Genomic DNA, 15,233 nt, shown 5'->3' on the forward strand with positions numbered 1-15,233 from the left:
TATAGTGGATGATATGTCTAGACACACATGGATTAAATTGATGGCAAGTAAGTCAGATACAAGATCATAACTTATTGGCTTTGTTTCTTATATCAAAACACAATTTGACATTGATGTAAAAGCTGTTAGATCAGATAATGGTAATGAGTTTGCATTGACATATTTATATAGACAAAAAGGGATACAACATCAATTATCTTGTGTTGAAACACCTCAACAAAATGGAGTTTTTGAGAGAAAACATCAACACATTCTCAATGTTGCTAGATCTTTAATGTTTCAATCCCATTTTTCCCATAACTTTCGGGTCTTTTGTTGTTCGTTATGCTGTGCAACTCATTAATATTTTACCTTCCAAAGTTTTGGCATATTTTTCTCCATCTCAACTGTTACACAATGTTAAACCTGACATTACTTACTTACGAGTTTTTGGCTCACTTTGCTATGCTTCAACTCTTCAAGCTCATAGAACAAAATTTCAACCTCGTGCAAGAAAATGTGTTTTTACTTGGTTTTAAAAAGGAGTGAAAGGCAACCTTTTGTTAGATTTAAACTCTAGGGAAATTTTTCTATCAAGGAATGTAGTATTTTATGAAAACATATTTCCTTTTCTTACTAGTGACAAGCACTCACCTATTGATACACAAAATTCCTTGGATTTTGTCACCAAAATCATTTCCTCTCCATCACCTCTTTTCTCAGAAGTTGCTGATCAACCCTCTTTACCACCTACATCTCCTCCTTCTATTGTTCCAGACCCTGTTATTTTTTCTTCTCAACCTGTTTTTGTTGAACTTGCCACTGCTACTCCACAAAGGAAATCAACCAGGCCAAAACATAAACCATCTTATCTGCAGGACTATCATTGCAACATGTTATCTACTTCTTCTGCCACTTAGTCATCCACTGGTGATAATGCTAAATTATACCATATTTTAAGCATCATTTTAGTGGCAAAATCAACTCCTTTCTTACTTATAACTTGCTTAATCCTCTTGTTTTGTCTTCTTTTCTAAATATTTGTGTTTTTGGCTACTTTGATGTACTTTCATCAATAATCCCTTATTTTGTAGCTAAAAATGAGCTTGGAAGACTCTCCAACAAACGATAGAACTGGACCAAGAAATTAGCACGAAGAAATGCCATCAGCAGTGCAAGAACGCTCGTCCCAGGAGAGCGGACGCTCGCCCAGAAGGCAGAAGAGTGGACGCTCGTCCAGAGTGGAAGCACGAGCGGACGCTCGTCCAGGAGCTGGAGGACGTTCGTCCCACATTGAGGACGCTCGTCCAGTCAGGTGGCCGCTCGTCCAAGAGAGCGGACGTTCGTCCAGGAGGACGCTCGTCCAAGCCAGATTGAGGACGCTCGTCCAGCCAGACACGAGGGACGCTCGTCCATGCAGAAGAGGACGTTCGTCCATGCAGAAGGAGGACGTTCGTCCAGGAGAGGTCGTTCGTCCCAGGCAGAGAACGCTCGTCCAGCTAGGCAGAAGTGGACGCTCGTCCAGCCAGGCAGAGGACGCTCGTCCAGGACGCTCGTCCAGGAAGGAGGACGCTCGGCCAGATTGTAGGACGTTCGTCCAAATGCGAGAGGCTCGCGCTCGGGCGTGAGAAATGGGGCGCTCGGGCGCGACTTTTCGCCAGTTTTGAATATTTCCAGAGAGTCTCGCGCCCGGGCGCGACTGAGAGGGCGCCCGGGCGCGACTTTTGCTGATGTGTCAGATCCAGCTTATTTAACCCAGAAACGCGAAGGGTTTTAGGTCTTTGGTCATTTGGAGGCGCGATTTCACGGCTGGAGCTCATGGAGGGCGTGAGGAGCTTGTGGGAACATCTCCTCCTCTTCCTTTGGGTCTCCTTCTTCTTCCATCTTCCATGTTTGTAAGCTTTAGGGTTCTCCATGGAAATGGAGAACCAAATTCATCTTTGTTGGGATTAGTTGTAGCCTTTGAATTCTTGTGTAATTGTTGAATGATTTGATTATATATATGCCTTTTCTATCAATTGCTAGTATTCTTGTTTCCAATCTTAAAGCTTGCATGTAATGGGAACGTTCATGGCTTGATTTTGGGGTTTCATGGATTATGGGAACGTAAGATGAAATCTTGAACTGAAATAGGAGTCCTTGTGGGTCATTGATTCTAGGAATGGAAGATGATTCGCATGTTGTCTTAGATCCCAGCTCTTTAATGCAGGTTTTGCTTGTTAGATTGCCAAGGAATTGGGATTTGATAAGGAAAACCTAGGCTCTTTCACCTAAGGAATTAGGACTAGAGTGTTTTAGTGGATTGACTTTAGTAAATTGATAGAGAGGAGATAAAATTGGTTATACACAAGAGTGCATTGGTGAAAACTAGCCTTAGCAATGTCATTTCATATCATTTCTAGTCTTTTCCATTTCCAAGTGCCTTCAATACCAAAGTCCAACCTTGTAATTATGTATGAATTTACATTCCTGCACTTGTTCTGTATATTGATGTTTTGTTCTTGAGTCTATATGAGTTGTTAATCGCACAATTCTCTAGTAGTACGAGTCTCTTGGGAAAACGATACCCGGTCTTACCGGTTTATTACTTGAACGATTCGGTGCACTTGCCGAAATCGAGCCCAACAAGTATTTTTTGAGCTAACAAGTTTTTAGCGCCGTTGCCAAGGATTTGGGGATTGAACCCGAGTCCTAGCAACGGCTAACAAACAAGTTAAAGTTGGGCCTCATCAACTGGTACCTTATATCCTATCTTTTCATATCTCTCTTATGATGCATTATCATCTCTTCATAAATCATATGTCCTTAATCTTTCCCAAGTTAGTGAACCTAAAACCTATAACCAAGCCATCAAACATGATTGTTGGAGAAATGCCATGGATAAAGAAATTGCAGCTTTAGAAAATTCCAAAACATGGGCTTTGACTGATCTACCTTATGGAAAGCAACCTATCAGATGTAAATGGATATACAAAATAAAGAGGCATGCTGATGGGAGTATTGAACGATACAAGGCAAGGTTAGTAGCCAAAGGCTACACACAACAACAAGGCTTAGATTACTTTAAGACTTTTCACCTGTTGTCAAACTCACAATAGTAAAATTGGTTCTGGCTTTAGCAGCCTTCAAACATTGGTATTTACATCAACTAGATGTAAATTAAGCTTTTTTACATGGGGATCTAGATGAAGAAGTATACATGTCTCTTCCTCTTGGCTACAAAACAGAAAAACCAGGGCAAGTTTGGAAGTTGTTAAAGTCTTTATATGGACTCAAGCAGGCATCTAGACAATGGAATTACAAGTTGACAACTACTTTACTTTCTTTTGGCTACATACAATCAAAATCAGATTATTCACTTTTTGTCAAATGTGATTCTGCTCATATCACCATCTTACTTGTTTATGTAGATGATATATGTGACATCCCAATTTTATATAGAAAGCATATATAATAAAGACGTCATCATACATAATATAGGAAAGCAGTCAAGAGTAATTAAGGATTACAATCATCCTCAAAGTAACTTCAGAAATTAAACTTCAACTCCAAAGAGATCTAAACTGTAAACTTAAAGGGAAACAATATTTCAAAATACAGACAATAATCGATAACATCCTAAGGAGACTAGGCAGCAACATTGTCCTCAACTTCCAAGGTCGTCTCCAAAAGAACCTCCTCGCCATTTGCTCCCACCCAAGGGGATGGTCATCGCAAAAGAAACATACACAAGCAACACAAACAAGCAAGGGTGAGCTAGATATAAAAAGCATGTTATTCAACCTCACAAGACATGCAAAAGTCACTCAAACATGGTAAAATGACATCACAAGACTTGTTACTTTATAAACCGACTCGTCCAGACTAGAATGATTACCGAGCTATGGCGGGTTATGCACTCGTGGTGGCCTCTACTGCTTTACAAAGTCATTGCCAATGGGTTCCACCCTACCACACTCACGAGGTTAGTTCGTTCCGCGCCCTGGAGCATACTGGAAGCCTCTAAGACTAGGACCTCATGCTACTACTCACCACATGATTCAATCCTCTCTACTTGAGAATGATTGATCATTTTAGTTTCAGGAAAACCCCTAAAACTGAGCTACTATGCAATCATTCTACACATCACCAGGGCACCACCATGTATCCTCTCCTTGAGGATCATGGAATTACGTCCATGAACCATACTGTCACTTTGAAACTTAACCCAAGACATGAATAACTAGATACCATCATATTATCATAGTGAATCCAACATATCTCATACATTCACATACTTCCCACATAAATCACATCATTATAGTTCACAACCATGTTCTTTCCAACCACCCAAGTCTCATACATAACCGTACATGACAATCTGTTAAGCAAACAACATTAATCAATCCAATACACATTACCAGACAATAACAGTCCCAAGAGAACCACTAAACAACACAAAACCCCTTTAACTCATACTTAGACAAAGAAAATGGCTTTGAAACCATCACCAACAGTTCCAGATAGGTTCAAAACCCCCAAAACGACCTAAGAAACATCCAAAACGGACATCCGAAACCCCAAAAACTATCAAAAACAAAGACAACAACATGTTGGTACGCCCAGGGGCGCTGGGCGCGAACCGCCTCACATCCAGGGGCGTTCGGGGGGCGCTTAGAGGGCGCCCAGCCCCATACCAATTGACAGCAACCATGAAATTTGACTTTTGATTCACTTGGAACCTGTTTTAATGGCTAAAGGGGTTCTTTACACATTGGTATTGATGGGAAACACGTTTATAAGTTAAAACAAACATCCATTTGATCACTAGATCCAAGACTAGGTGTATCAAACCACTTTTGACACTTTAAAAATCCAAATTCAATTCTACCAGTTGCCCAATTTCATTTCTATCCTTTAAAACCCTCAATTCTTCCAACTATCAATAATAACACAATTTCATATCAACAACATACCAGCTCAGAATTTAACATACATATAGATCATACAACAAATTTTTAACAAGACACTAGCTCCCCTTACCTCTTGAAGACTTCCTTTGTAAACCTTGAATCCATCTCCACAAGACTTGCAGCACCTTGGCCTCCTTGCGACTCTAGAAGCTCTCAACTTCACCTCTCTCACGGATTTTGCAGCAAGGACTTCACTCCCACAAGTGCAGAATCCATTTCCTCCTTTTTCCACACTTGTAGATCTGTCCAAGAGACACCATGGCCCCTTAATCCACTAAGAAGCACTTAAAAATTGGAAAGGAGGTCTGCCCACGCTCCTCTCTGACCCAAGGGACCAATATTATGGGGCTGGAGCACATTTTATTCTATAATAATTTTTAGTTATATTCAATAACTATTCAAATCGTATTTTAGAGTATTGGGTTCAAAATTAACATTAAAATGTAACAAAACAACTTATTTTGATTCAAATTTTATTTTTTAATTTATTTTTCAATTTTTACTTGATTCTTTATTGTATTTAAGCATGTGATCTTATTTAGATCTGTCTTAAATTCACTTTGAATTTAATTCTACAATCTTACTTGAATTTTTTCAAATTTATTTTGAATTTAACTGTTTAATTTATATTGATTTTGCTTTGATTTTATTTTTTTAATTTAGTTATGTAATTTTTTTAATTGATCTTCTTTTAATTTTATTTTGAATATAATTTTTTTTTTCAATTTTGTTTTGAATTTAATTTTCAATCTTAATTCAAAGTTCTTGGTGACATTCGTGACAATTTTGTATTCAATTGACATTATAAGAATGTTGGGCATTAGCTGCCATAAAAATAGCGTTGACTTATAACATCCCAATTTAGTAATATAAAACTACTAAAATGAACCTTACATTAATAATGATAGAACAAAACTAGAGATTTTTTGCGAAGAATAAAATTCTTCACCTGAAGAATAAATGTACAACCTATACTGCAAGCTTCACTTCCAACCTCCCGCCGAGTCAACTAAAAGATTGTATCCCTAAACTCACACCATTAAGGTGATCATCGCAATAGAGAAACCACAAACAAAGACAGATCACAAAAAATGCAAGGGTAAGCTAGTTTACAATTGAGAAACAATATATATATATATATATATATATATATATATATATATATATATATATATATATATATATATATAAACTCATTTAAAACATGTTATATACAACCAACATATCATTACACAATCATCAAACCCTTTATGCAGAACACTTATTATGAATGGACTGTCTGGACTTAGAATGATTGTCGAGCTATGGCGGGTCGTGCACTCGTGGTGGCTTCTACTACTTTGCAAAGCCATTGCCAATGGGTTTCACCCTACCACACTCACGAGGTCTATCCGTTATCACTCACCTTGGATCATACTGGAAGCACCCAAGACTAGGACCTCCTGCTACTCCTCACGACATGGTTCAATCCTCTCTACTTGAGAATGAAAGACCATTGGAGTTTCAGGATAACCCCCAAGACTGAGCTCATGCATTCATTCTAAGCATACTTGAATCTCAACAAGAGATTTCACTTTGGAAATGGGCACCACCATGTAACCTCTCCATGAGGATCATGAAATTACGTCCATCAACCATACTTTGAAATCACATACTTTCACTATATAACATAACTCGTGACAATAACCAATTATGTAATGTAAGACAAACTTAAACATACTTCATATTGCACGCAACAATTCATTTAAATCAACTTAAGACTAAAAGAAAAGAGTGAACTAAACCTGGACCATTCGCACAGCGCACATATTCGTAGAGCGAATCCATAGGTTTCTCGCACAGCGACCCAACTCGCTGTGCGAATCCTTAGACAGAGACCTACCCCCCATAACCATTCACAGAGCGATTAAACTCGCTATGCGAATAAACTCCTAATTGAATCAGACCCTAACCAGTCACATAACGCCTCGATTCTCCATGTGGATCATCAAACAGAGAGCAACCCTCTCAAACCATTCGCACAACGCGTCTATTCGCTGTGCGAATGCCCTGTAGAGAGCATCTTGCCAGGGTGACTCGCTGTGCGAATTCATTCGCACAACGAGTCTGCATAATCTACAGAACGACTATGCAACTCAAACCCCATATACCAATTCTATCTATTTTTCCCAACTTCTAACCTTCCTAGATTGTGTTATACACCCAAAATATACTCTACCAAGTGTGTCTAAACTCTTCTAACATCAATCTAAACATGTAACCTCAAGATCTCACCCAAAAACTTACAAAGACTCAACTTAGAGACCCAAATTGATTTCTACCCTTTGTGGCACAATTCCAAATGACTTAGGGACTTTAGGAAGTCCAAAATGACTTACCAAGACTGCCCAAACTGACCATTTGCATACATAACTCCAAATTCAAGTTTTCACTGTCTCACTTCCTCCAATTTGAGTTCTGACACAAGTAGAACTCTACTTCATCCCCATTACCTACCTACAACTCATATTTCTACCACTTCCAAAGTATAAAACCTGCATCTAAACGTCTCATAACTAACCTCTAATGCAGTAAATCAGTTCATTCACCCTTGATCACCAATTCTCCACACTAAACCCCAATTTTTACAAATTCATCTTCAAATTATATTATCCTTTTTCTTCAACAGTCCAATTATCCCAATTCACTTCACTAACATCAAATTACAGCATCGCAAACATACATGAAACAAGTTCTACCTTCATTTCCTCTACTCATTATCATATCATTCATAAAATTCATAAAATCCCAAATTGATCAAGAACACCAATTGCATTCACATTTCAAACAGTTTAATATTCTCATACCATACATTTTCATAGCATGCATAAAATTTAAAAGTGATCAACTAGCTTCCCTTACCTCAGATCAAAAGCACAGCTCGAAGAAACCCCAAGAGTTAGCCTGCCTCGCAAGGAAATTCTACAAAAACCTACAACTCACCGATTGGTGATAGGAAACCAACCTCAGGACCTAATTGAAGTCAAGAATTGAAGGGAAAGGCTACTTGATACATGCAAACAGAAACCATTGCATTATCAAGATTCAAGAACTCATGAAGAAAGAGGGGAAACAACGTACCGACTTGAATCAAGAAATTGATCGGTAGGAATTGTAACTCTCGACGCCAGGATCGCCTAGACGCTTCCTGATCGTCGAACAGACGACTTGAGATCAAAAACTCTTAAAGAGAAGGTAGAGAACTCTAGAAAAGTGGTTTCTAGAGAGATGATACGTTTTAAAATAATGAAACTCGTTTATAACAAAACTATTTATAATAAAATCGTTTAATGTTAAAATAATCGAGTCTCACGATTTTTAGACTACCACCACAAAATGTGTTAGTTTTTTTTTTCTAACGCAACCATAATATTTTATATATGCGTGACCGTTGACTCTTAAAATCTCGATGATATATACATTGTCAATTAAAGTATATTTATTTTAAAATATGTTTGTCCATTATTGATTTTTTTTATTATCTAGTATTTGAGTACATCAAAATAAATATAATTATTGTTAAGTTGTAGATTTATTAAATTTTGAACTAGTCCACTCATTGTGTTGTTATGGAAGCATATATTACAGTCATTTTTTTTTCTTTTTCAACTTATGAAAAATTAAATTATTTTTCTTTTCCATTTTTTTTAAAAGGACGTATACAAATTACGTTCAAACATAACCTAATCAAATATCCAGAACTGAGATAAGTTTTCTGGTCGTAAATTAATTTTTAGCATTAACTATAAAAAATTTAGTTATTAAAGAATAAATTTTTAAATTAATCTTTACTTTTAAAATATGAAAAAGGCTTGAATATTTTTCAAAAGTTAGAAAAAGAATCCAGCAAAAAAAAGTATGAAGTATTGGCATAATATAACATATAAAGAAAAACAAATTTAAATTGAAAGCCACCTAAGGGTAGTTAAGGAAATAAAAATATATAACGTAAAGTATGGGTTCTTATTGAAGGAGAATCAACGGGTCTGTCAATTAGCCAGACTATGAGCCATAATCTTATTTCAATTTGAATCATGAAGGATGAATTGGTGGTTGTTAGTATTTAAAGTTAATGTATGTTAATTTAGTTATATTTGAAATGATTGTTTCGTGTTAATCGTGTTTTGATAAGTGTGCTTAGTTAATTGATGCATAATGACATTGATTACGGTTTAGGAATTTAATGAGCTTGTGAATGTTACTGTTATGATGTATATATGGTATAAAATTTATGTGTATTGAGAAGTAGATAGTAGGTTAGGTTGTAGGTTGATTTTGGACCTTAAGAAGGAGTTTTGATAGGTGATATTTTAAGGTAAGGGGCGAATGGGAGGAACGAAGTTTGTGGGTCTGTTGTATGGTCATTTGGAACTTGTGTGAGATTTGAATTAGCATAAATCTGATGTAGAACTAGTCTGTAGCTAATAGGGTGCATTGTGTATGGTTTATAGTTTATTTTAGGGGTTTTGTCTAGTGAGATTTTTAAAGTAGAATGTGCTAAAGTGGAGGGTTTGGGATTTGTAGTTGGATCATTTCTTATTGGTTTAGACCCTTAGGTTGTTAATTTATGGATTAGAAGGAGTAGAAGTGAGATTGGGTAGTTTGAAGTTATCAAGTTGGTTTGGGGTAGCTACTTTAAGTTATATATGCATTTTTGGATCATGCCTAGGAGGTCATAAGAAACAATTATATTTGTGTAGAGAGTAACCAAGGTCAAATTAGAGGTGTTTTAGGTTCTGGTGTGGCGCTCAGCTGTAGTTAGTGGACCTGGGCACCAAAAATGCAAGGAGAATGTCAATCAACGGTAGGAAGGTGCCACTTAGCGCTAGTGTGTAGGGTTTTCAATCTTGATATGTATCTTTTAAGTATTGATATGTATCTTATGACATTATTTGGTATGTTTTATGGTATGTTCTCAGTGGTTTGAATGAGAATTGATGTATTTTTTTTAAAGTGTGATGGAAAAGAGTTTCTAAGGTGAAATTCTTGATGGTTGTTTCAAGTAGTGTATGAATTATTGTAGGAGTTCTGTCTTGAGGGTTATCCTGGCACTCTAATGATCATCCATTCTCAAGTAAAGAAGGGTGAAAGATGTGGTGAGAGTAGTAGGATGTCCTAGTCTAGGGGCTTTATCTTGGCCTAAGGCACTGTTTAACAGACTAACCTTGTGTGGTAGCTTGGGGTGAGCCAGTTGTTCCACCACTACAAGTGCACAACCCGCCATAGGTTTATAATAATACATGTATCCGGATAAGTGAAGTACATAACTGTATCTTTAAGATTGTTTGATTTACCTATGTTGATGCGTTAATCTTGATATTTAAGTTATATGTATACCTTAATGATAGGAGCAAATAAAGATGTGTTTTCAGTTATTCTAACTTAGAGCGAGGGTGAAACATATGTGAATGTATAGATCTTTTCTTTATTGTAGATTTCTTTTACCTAGTTGTATTATTATTATTTTTGTAATATTTTATTTTTGTAAATAAGATCTAACAAAGTAAATAAGATTTGCTAACATATAAAACATAAAATTACAATATATTCTGTAACAATGTACAACTCACTATGTATTGGAAATAGAGGGAAGACACGAAGAACAACAAAATAATTTAATATTTGAATTTTTAAAAGTATGTAAGAAAACGAAATTTAAATTGGTATAACCACAACTATATACCAAAAGAAAGAACGTCTTACTAGTTAATTTTTTTTATTGGAAGCATTCAAAGTAGTTTCTCCCCTATTAAAATTAATCTATTTCGTGAACTAGAGTTAATTTCATATAAGTTATATATATATATATATATATATATATATATATATATATATATATATATATATATATAAGTTTTTAACTTTTATTTTGTATATAAATTAATTTTAAAATTATAAAAAATAAAATTATTTTTCTTTCTCATTTTTTTCTAAAAGGACGTATACAAATTACGGGTCTGTTAAGTTTTATGTTCCTTGTTAACAAGAAAGATACAGAGGCAGTAAAACATTATAAGAAAATTAATAAATAATAATAATTTATTTTAAAGATAAAATTATTTAATTTCAATATTAATTTATAAATTAAAAATTATTAATATTTAGTTTCTATCATAAATAAAAAATTATAATTAATTTATAAATTAAAGTCTAAATTTTCTAATATTAATTATCAAATTTTGAGTTATTAAATAATTAATTTTTAAATTAATCTTTAATTTTAAAATAAGAAAAATGCTTGAATATTTTTTAAAAGTTAGAAAAAGAATCCAGCAAATAAAAAGTATGGATTATTGGCATAATATAACATATAAAGAAAAAATTTAAAATTGAAGGTCACCGAACGGTAGTTAAGAAAACAAAAATATATAACGTAAATTATGGGTTCTTATTGCAGGAGAATCAACGGGTCTCCCCATTAGCCAGACTATGAGCCATATAAATCCTATCATTTGGCTTTGTAATGAATAGTTCACAACCTCTGTTTTACTGTTATTGTTTTATATGAGCAACTACATAATGCCTAATTATTATCTGAAAGTGTTTTATGTACTTGTGCTGCTCTTGTTACCTGCTGCAGGATCCATTCTCGGATTCAACAGTACTGCACAAATAAAGTGCATTGACAGGGAGAGACAAGCACTCCTTAACTTCAAACATGGCCTGATCGATTTCTTTGACATGCTGTCAACATGGAGAGACGACGACAACAGTCGAGATTGTTGCAAGTGGAAAGGCATTCAATGCGACCCTCAAACAGGTCATGTAACCGTCCTTCGTCTCCGTGGTGGTTCCTTTCCACAATATTTGACAGGTACAGTGAATATCACTTCATTGCTTGCCTTGCAAAATATTCAACATTTGGATCTCAGCAGCAATCGTTTTTTATGGAGTCACATCCCAGAACTCATGGGCTCACTTACCAACTTAAGATATCTCAATCTCTCCTATTCTTATTTTTGTGGTAACATTCCTACCCAACTTGGAAGCCTTACACATTTATTGTCTCTGGATTTAAGTCACAATTATCTTCTCCGTGGAGATATCCCTTATAAACTTGGAAGCCTTACAAATTTAAGGTATCTTGATCTCAGTTATAATAATCTTGATGGGAAAATCCCTTCTCAAATTGGAAATTTGTCACAGTTGAAATACCTTGATCTTAGTGAAAATTCCTTTTCTAGAACATTGTCTTTCCAGGTTGGCAATTTTCCTTCCTTGGACACTCTTAGACTTGCTGGTGATTTTGATGTCAAAGCTAAGGATGCAAAGTGGTTGTCTAATCTCGGTTCCCTAACACATCTTGCCTTCAATGGTATACATAACGCTGAAGCGTTGCAGATGATTCATAGTCCAAAGCTAAGAGAGTTGAGACTAGTTGATTGTTCTCTTTCAGATACCCATATTCATTCTCTGTTTTATTCACGTTCCAACTTTTCCAATTCTCTTACCATCCTTGATCTTTCTTCTAATATGCTGACATCCTCAACATTTCAATTATTGTCTAACTTTAGCCTTAATCTTCAAGAGCTTTATCTTTCTCAGAATAACATTGTTTTGTCATCTCCAGTCCACTCAACCTTTCCTTCTCTTGTGATCCTTGATCTTTCCTATAATAAGATGACATCATCGGTCTTTCAATGTATCTTCAATTTCAGTTCAAAACTTCAAAATCTTTATTTGCGAAATTGTAGTCTTAGGGATGATAGTTTTCTCATGTCAGCTATTTCAATTACGAATTCCTCGTCTTCTCTTGTCTCGCTTGATCTCTCCTCAAATCTCTTGAAATCATCATCCATATTTTACTGGTTCTTCAACTGCACTACCAATCTTCGTACACTTGAACTTAATGACAACATGTTGGAAGGTCCCATTCCAGATGGATTTGGGAAAGAAATGAACTCTCTTGAAGTTCTTAGCCTCTTTCGGAACAAACTGCAAGGCGAGATTCCATCTTTCTTTGGGAACATGTGCACATTGCAGAGTTTAGACCTCTCAAACAACAAGTTGAGTGGGAACATTTCTAGCTTCATTCAAAATTCTTCATGGTGCAACAAACAAGTGTTTCAGAGTTTGTTTTTATCTGATAACCAGATTACCGGCATTCTACCTATGAGCATTGCATTGCTATCTGAGTTGGAGATCTTGCTTTTGGATGGAAATTGTTTGGAGGGTGATGTCACTGAATCCCATCTTTCAAAATTTTCCAAATTAAGGCTCTTATCTTTGTCAGATAACTCCTTATCTCTAAAAATAGTCCCTAACTGGGTTCCTCCTTTTCAAATAATAAGCTTGGAACTAAGATCTTGCAAGTTGGGTCCTAGCTTTCCTAGTTGGCTCCAGACTCAACGCTCTTTACTTTATCTGGATATTTCTGAGAATAGGCTTAATGGTTCAGTACCAAAATGGTTTTGGAACAACTTGCATAATGTGGAAAGTTTGTATATGTCTCAGAATAATATCAGTGGAGCAATTCCTAATAATATATCATTGAAGCTTTTCAATAGACCGTCCATATTTCTGAATTCAAATAATTTTGAAGGAAAAATTCCGCAATTTTTACTACAAGCTTCAGACCTAAGGCTTTCTGATAATAAATTTTCAGATTTGTTTTCATTCGTATGTGACCAACGAACATATGTAATGGCCACCTTGGATTTATCAAACAATCAATTGAAGGGACAACTACCAGACTGTTGGAAATCTGTACATCAGTTATTGTTTCTTGATTTAAGCAACAATAAATTGTCAGGGAAGATTCCTGTGTCCATGGACAGCCTTGTTGAATTGGAAGTCTTGGTTTTACGAAACAATAACCTGACAGGTGAATTAGCTTCCACTTTGAAGAATTGCAGCAATTTAATTATGTTGGATGTGGCCGAAAATATGTTTTTTGGCCCAATACCATCATGGATAGGGGAAAATATGCAACAATTGATAATATTGAACATGCGAGGGAATCATTTCTCTGGACATTTTCCAATTCAACTCTGTTATTTGAAGCACATTCAATTCTTAGATCTTTCGAGAAATATGTTATCAAAAGGAATTCCATCATGCTTAAAGAATTTGACTGATGACGGAAAAGAACATCAACACAAGTGACACTCTAAATCGTATATATTCGATGAATATCACTTATTTTGAAATGTATGGCGTTTTTGCTGAGAAAAATTACACCCTTAGCATAAGCTTGATGTGGAAAGGTGTGGAACAGGGGTTCAAAAATCCAGAGTTACAGCTTAAGATCATTGATATTTCAAGTAATAATTTAAGTGGTGAAATACCGAAGGAGATTGGATATTTGGTTGGGCTAGTTTCTCTGAATTTATACAGAAATAATCTGAGAGGAGAAATTCCTTGTGAGATTGGTAGTTTAAGATCACTAGAGTTCATCGATTTATCAAGAAATCATTTCAGTGGGAAAATTCCTTCTTCTCTTTCTGAAATTGACAGTCTGGGGAAACTAGACTTGTCACACAACTCTCTTTCAGGAAGAATTCCATCGGGAAGACACTTTGAAACCTTTGATGGGTCTAGTTTTGAAGGAAACATTGATCTTTGTGGTAAACAACTCAATAAAAGTTGTCCTGGAGATGGAGATCAAACAATAATAAAGCTTTCAAAAGCTGAAGCAACCAATGATGACGAAGAGAGCTGTTTCTTTGAGGCATTATACATGAGCATGGGGATCGGATACTTCACTGGATTTTGGAGCTTAGTAGGGCCAATGCTACTTTGGCGTTCTTGGAGAAATTCTTATCTGAGATTCCTAAATAAATTGACAGACAGCATGTATGATCAGTTGTATTGAATGTGACGAGAAAAAGGTATGCTACTCGTGTTTGTTTAGTGAGACTATGATTGTTTATTAATGGAAGCTAAAACACTTTGAAACAATGAAAGGAATAAATTTTAATAAGATAATTATAAATTCTAGAAAGCAATTAAATTTATAAAATTAAGGATAGGGTGAAGACTTCGTCATGGTTGGATTTTATGGTCTAATTTAATATGAAAATACTAAATAATATATTTCTAATTTTATTTTATCACGGCACAACCTAACAAATTCTAATTTCTTAGGAACAAGTCTAAACATTACTAATAAAATATCTAATCTCTTGGATGTTTTTATCATAGATTCACATTAAATTCAAATGTGTTGAATGACTAATTGATAAAAACTTTATATCTAGAGGTAAATCTATTAGTTATTCTAATCAAGATTCTAAATTATTTCTCAATAATTAGATACTAATA

General features: G+C 35.3%; 2 protein-coding genes across 2 annotated transcripts; both read left to right on the forward strand.

The window, feature by feature from the left end:
• The first annotated feature begins 11,473 nt into the window (after positions 1–11,473).
• On the forward strand, positions 11,474–14,085 carry LOC108344228 (receptor-like protein EIX2). The gene has a single exon (XM_017582694.2). It carries the CDS (start codon positions 11,475–11,477, stop codon positions 14,073–14,075), a length of 2,601 nt encoding a protein of 866 aa, XP_017438183.2. The 5' UTR covers position 11,474; the 3' UTR covers positions 14,076–14,085.
• Positions 14,085–14,784, forward strand: LOC108344227 (receptor-like protein EIX2). The gene has a single exon (XM_017582693.2). It carries the CDS (start codon positions 14,098–14,100, stop codon positions 14,782–14,784), a length of 687 nt encoding a protein of 228 aa, XP_017438182.2. The 5' UTR covers positions 14,085–14,097.
• The last annotated feature ends 449 nt before the right edge of the window (positions 14,785–15,233 follow it).

Source organism: Vigna angularis, chromosome 8 (genome assembly GCF_016808095.1).
Source record: "Vigna angularis cultivar LongXiaoDou No.4 chromosome 8, ASM1680809v1, whole genome shotgun sequence".
Taxonomy (NCBI): Eukaryota; Viridiplantae; Streptophyta; class Magnoliopsida; order Fabales; family Fabaceae; genus Vigna; species Vigna angularis.

Bases quoted from the DNA above. Each gene is read 5' to 3' on its own strand.
- LOC108344228 (XM_017582694.2), top strand. From the start codon at position 11,475: ATGAGCAACTACATAATGCCTAATTATTATCTGAAAGTGTTTTATGTA.
- LOC108344227 (XM_017582693.2), top strand. From the start codon at position 14,098: ATGAATATCACTTATTTTGAAATGTATGGCGTTTTTGCTGAGAAAAAT.